This window comes from Nicotiana tomentosiformis, chromosome 1, assembly GCF_000390325.3.
Source record: "Nicotiana tomentosiformis chromosome 1, ASM39032v3, whole genome shotgun sequence".
In the NCBI taxonomy this organism is placed as follows: Eukaryota; Viridiplantae; Streptophyta; class Magnoliopsida; order Solanales; family Solanaceae; genus Nicotiana; species Nicotiana tomentosiformis.
Window position 1 is genome coordinate 15,792,182 of NC_090812.1, and position 4,915 is coordinate 15,797,096.

Genomic DNA, 4,915 nt, shown 5'->3' on the forward strand with positions numbered 1-4,915 from the left:
GATTACTGATTACCCCTCTGTTAATTTTAAACCCCTCTCAGTTGGGGTGAGAAAAGAGGGCATACGCACTTCTTTCCACCAACAAATTCTCAATCTATATAATCAGTTAATCACCACCATTTCATCAACTGTAAGACACACAGAAAGAGGGCTTTTGATTCAATGCCTAAATCCATCGTCGCCAATCCAGTGAAAGTACGACAGAACTTAAAAACTTAGCACATAATACTCATAAGACCAATTCTTATTCCAAAAACAGACGCTACTGCCACATCAGTTAGTATAAACAAAGTCCAAGTTCATCAATCTTTCCCTGCAACCAGCATGATATGCCCGCGGAAGCTGAAGTACAGTATATTCTTCTATTACGTCAACAAACTATAAAAAGCTAGCCAAGCACAAGCCTAATGCTACATAAATCTCATTCATGCATACGACATTCATGAAAGAACTTTGCAGCTTTCGTCATCTTCAGTTTGGATATGGGCTCTTAGCAGTTCCGTCATCTAAAAAGTTAACTGCAGACTATGTACGGCCTAAACTCTTTTGGTAATCAGAAAAACCTCTTCCTCCAACTTTCCTGCAGCTCCGGTAGCAGTACAATCATTGATTCTGACATCAATTGGGACAGGATCATTTAAGATGACCTACCAGCTCATAGATCGAACTTTCCGCAGAACTCTTGGTGGTCTTCGTTTCTCTACGACTGGTATGAGGTTCTCCATAATCTGCAACGAAATAACATGAAAAGTGATCAAAGGTGAACCCACGTTCAGAAAGAATATGTTACCAAGAGATGGCAAGGATACAATCCATCAACTGAAAGCACCTCCTAACTCATCTTATTCAGACTACAGATATAAAGTTCATGTACAAATTTCATTTTAAAGCTAGGCTCAAAAAAGAAAATATGAATCTCTAGAATTTGATATATACATCCATACAAGATAATGGGCAGCAGGGTACAATTTGGTGTAATTCTTTAAGACCCCGTGCTTTCTTCTCCCCATAAAATCCCGTAACTGCCTCCACAAAAATAAAAGAAAAGATTAAGATAGGTCGTATCTAAATTGAAATGATTTATCTTCTACCGGGTCAACCCTCCAGCTCTTCCAGTTTCCCCCCTAAATCCTATTTTCGTTTCTTCTTAATATCTCTCCCTTTTCTCTCATTACATACCTTTTCTGATTAAAAATATATCTACTTCAAAGTTTAACAGCTTAGATGTCTCCGGTAACAAGCTCGGCTAAAATAACAAAAGGACAATGCAACGCCAGTGATGAACACTAGGACTATCTTTTCTTATCTTTATTTTTTTTTTTAAGTAAGCAACACTAGTGATCAACACTAGGACTATCAGTATCAGATTCAGGCTCTCATGCAGGAAGAATTAGATAAAAACAGATTCAGATTGCATGTGGGATCACCAGAGCACCGGATAGATTGTCAAAGTACAGCAGCTTCTCTTTTGTTAGTCCTATAGACCATATTCCATCTCCCCATTCAGAACACAAGGATTCTTTAAAAAGGGATGAAGATGAAGAAAAAGAAAAAGAAAAAGAAAGAAAAGAGCCTCGATCTTAGTTTAAGACATTACAAAGGACTGCTTCAAAAAGGAGAAGAAGAAAAAAGAAAAGAGCCTTTATATTAGTTTAAGGAATTACAAGGACTGCTTCAAAGAGGAGAAGAAGAAAAAAGAAAAGAGCCTTGATCTTAGTTTGAGAAGTTACAAGGATTGCTTTAAAAAGGAGAAGAGAGGAAAAAAAAACAAGAGCCTTGATCTTGTTTAAGTGCCACGATCTGAAGAAAATAACCTTCTGACTGAAAAATTATCGAACAGTGAGGTTGATATCTTTCATCTCATGGGCAAGTTGCATCGCAACCCCTAAATGGCAAAGCTGTCGTGAATCTCTTTTTTCAACCTCCCTAACCCTTACATTTGACATTAACATAGCATAAAACTGGTGGTTTAAAGAGGCAGAACTTCTCTTTCATATAAACAAAGTGTCAGCAAGATATCTGCAAAACTTCATGGAGCCATCTCCAAGCTTTAACTCTGTGTGTGCGGACACCTTATATCGAGGATGCCTAAGCATGTATCAAGAACAATACATTCATTTACATATATAGGTATGACTGCATAACATTATTGAAAAAGGAAGAAAGATTAACAAAAAGTTTAGGATACCAAATTTGGAGGAGTTCCATACGTGGTGGAGAAAAGAACTAAAGACAATTATTCACGAATTGATTACATGTATCTGGCCGTAAATTTATGTACTCTCAGACTGGAATAGTTTCACTCTAAGTCTCTAATCAATCACTAGAAAAGAACTTCGTTGAATTGCTACTAGTTATTGCATTTGGCTCCAAAATCCAAATGCAACTTAAATTCAAAAGTTTCCTAGGAAAAAAGACGCAGAAAGGTTATGAAATTGAGTACACGGCAAAACAAAGTGCCAGGACCTTATAGATGAAGTTGATCATGACTAAAATGCAGATCATTGCAGAAATATATACCAACATATGTGTCCAATCACGATGTGCATGATTTTCTGTTTCACAAATCCATATTCCTGATGGATAATTCTACAGTCGAAGAACTGAAGCTCTACAAGGAAGAATGTGAATCATTTGTCAATGTTGCATAAAGGACTCCCACATGAAGAGCTAGTCATTCATGAACTGCTTGACTGTTACCCAAATCCTCACCCTTAAAATGGTGAGGTATAGATAATTAGTTCAATTTGCTCAGGTAATCTGTTAAAATTCCTCGATGTGAGCAGAAGAGAATGACTAGCAACAAGCAATAATGCCACAAGAAATAGTCCGCACAAGACATGAACAGACTCAATGTTACAAAAGAGGCAGAGAAATACAGAGCTCAGCTAATCCAGAGAAAATAGAAAGCAGTACCAAGGGTACTGAAAGCAACAACAAACAGTAAGATTAGAAGCATGCCTGCATTTATTGGATAAGAGAACACACAAACGAATTCGAAATTGACCGAGATACATCAAGAATTTCACTCCTAATGCATGCTAAAGTTTCATTACCAAAGTGGTATATTAAAGAGCAAAAGAGTGAAAGTCATACCTGCTTAAGTCTCTCTTTATTCTTCTCCACCTGCATTCAGCCAAAGAATGGGTTTATTTAGAGATTTTTTAGAACATATCATCCTACACAAACTTAATTTTACATGCTCCAAGTACACAGAGATCAGAACAGCATTTATTGAGCATGCTGAAAATGAGTTAGGCTACAGAGCAGTGAATCTGGAACTCATAAGCTAAAAGCTTTAGCAAAAAATGATGTGAACAGAGAGCTGGCCTAACAAGATGATTTTTGGTACTGGTGACTGACGATAAGCAAAGTTCAAAAGAAGTAATTTTCGGGTAAATCCTAAAAAAGCTAATTCCATTCTAAATTATACGACCAGCCAACATCACTTCTAATGACAGAGTTCAAATGAAAAGAATCAAACTTTCGGTTATCTAGTGTATGTTAAAAACAAGATAATTATCCCATTCTAGAAGACCTTAATAAACTAACCTCTTCTTTCAAAAGTCTTGCATTTTCCTCCTCCAATTGAGTAACCAAAGACTCCAATTCCACAGTATAAGCCTGCAATTTCAGTAAAAACATACATGCATGTCTCAATTCTTGCCCCAAAGCGGCCAAAAAACAAATAATAGGGAAATAAAAGCAAAAAAGGGACCTGCTTTCGCTCTCTAGACCTAGCAGCAGACTCTCTGTTCTTGATCATGCGTCTCTGCTTCTGCTGTGTAGCTTTATCCAGCGGCAACTCTTCAACAGTTGACCTCCTCTTCCCTCTCCCACTCCCACTCACTGCAATAGCCACAACCCCATTTCCAAATCCCATGTGGGGTCCATTCTGCATGGCCATCGGAAACTGACAATTCCCCAAGTTATCCACCACAAACCCTCCTGCAGCTGGCCCCGCCGTGGCTGGCGGCGGAGCGATCACCGGGACTCTAACGTCCTCCTCCGTAACCGCTCCAGCTTTGGTCAGAAAATCCTCTAAAGTCATCTCTGGCTCCCTACTACTCCCTCCCCCACCTCCACCCCCACCCCCTGATACAATTTCCCTCCACACCTCATCCACAGTCTTACTGGGTCCCACATCACGGCCATCACCGGCGGCGGCGGGGGTAGGCGCGGTGGTTTCAGAGGCGGAGCAAAAAGGGTCGGGGGAATCGGAGTAAATGTTGTTGAGAAGTTCGTCCATGTTCATAGAGCCGAAGTTTCTAGAAGGATCAGAATGAAGTAGAGAAGAAGAGGAAGAAGAAGGAGTTGGGTTTTGGGGAAGGCGAGAACGAGAACGAGAATGATCCGAATTGGGCGTTGTTGACGCTGACGGCATCACCTTTGACGCCATACTTGCCGGCTTTCTAGGGATCTCGTTTCTTTTCCCTTCCTTAATTTTTTTTTTTTTTTTTTTGGCAGAGGAATTTTTCTTCTTCCTGAACTCTTGTTTTTTACAGGAAAATAAATATCCAATAACTAATTTTTGGAGATTTAGTTCAAGTGACGACGATTGAAGGAAATTTTGGACCTTTCTTCGTATGATCTTCTTCTTCTTTTATGTGTGTTATAGAGAGAAAGAGACTTGTAGTTTGAAACTCTATATTGTCGCTGTAAGTGCTGTAAGCCCAAGAGAAGAGCAGAGTAGTAAAAGTAAAACTGGTTTTGTAAACTTTTGGACTATAGTGGAGAGACCCTCCAACCAACAAGTGCTTTATCTACATTTTCCTCCAAGCTATTTATCGCAGTTCCCCATTTATAGAACAAAAGAAAAAACTTAATTCGAGAATCCGACAACGTACTTCTTTTACCTCTAACTCGAGTATTTACCTTTTGTTCTTTAACTGTGCCCTCCCAGATCAAGATAGTA

At 39.0% G+C, this 4,915-nt stretch overlaps 1 protein-coding gene across 1 annotated transcript; it reads right to left on the bottom strand.

Moving 5' to 3' along the window:
• Nucleotides 1-226: 226 nt before the first annotated feature.
• LOC104108237 (bZIP transcription factor 12-like) lies at nt 227-4,680 on the bottom strand. Its single transcript, XM_009617219.4, has 4 exons — nt 3,719-4,680; nt 3,553-3,624; nt 3,097-3,126; nt 227-728 (listed from the first exon to the last, which is right to left on the bottom strand). Exons 1-4 carry the CDS (start codon nt 4,397-4,399, stop codon nt 648-650), a joined length of 864 nt encoding a protein of 287 aa, XP_009615514.1. The 5' UTR covers nt 4,400-4,680; the 3' UTR covers nt 227-647.
• Between the last annotated feature and the right edge of the window lie 235 nt (nt 4,681-4,915).

What these genes read in the sequence shown, in the direction of transcription:
- LOC104108237 (XM_009617219.4), bottom strand. Translation starts at nt 4,399, where the DNA reads ATGGCGTCAAAGGTGATGCCGTCAGCGTCAACAACGCCCAATTCGGAT. An exon ending in CAAGACTTTTGAAAGAAGAG is followed by an intron (nt 3,127 to 3,552) that starts GTTAGTTTATTA and finishes GGCTGAATGCAG; the next exon opens with GTGGAGAAGAATAAAGAGAG. An exon ending in ATAAAGAGAGACTTAAGCAG is followed by an intron (nt 729 to 3,096) that starts GTATGACTTTCA and finishes ATTTCGTTGCAG; the next exon opens with ATTATGGAGAACCTCATACC.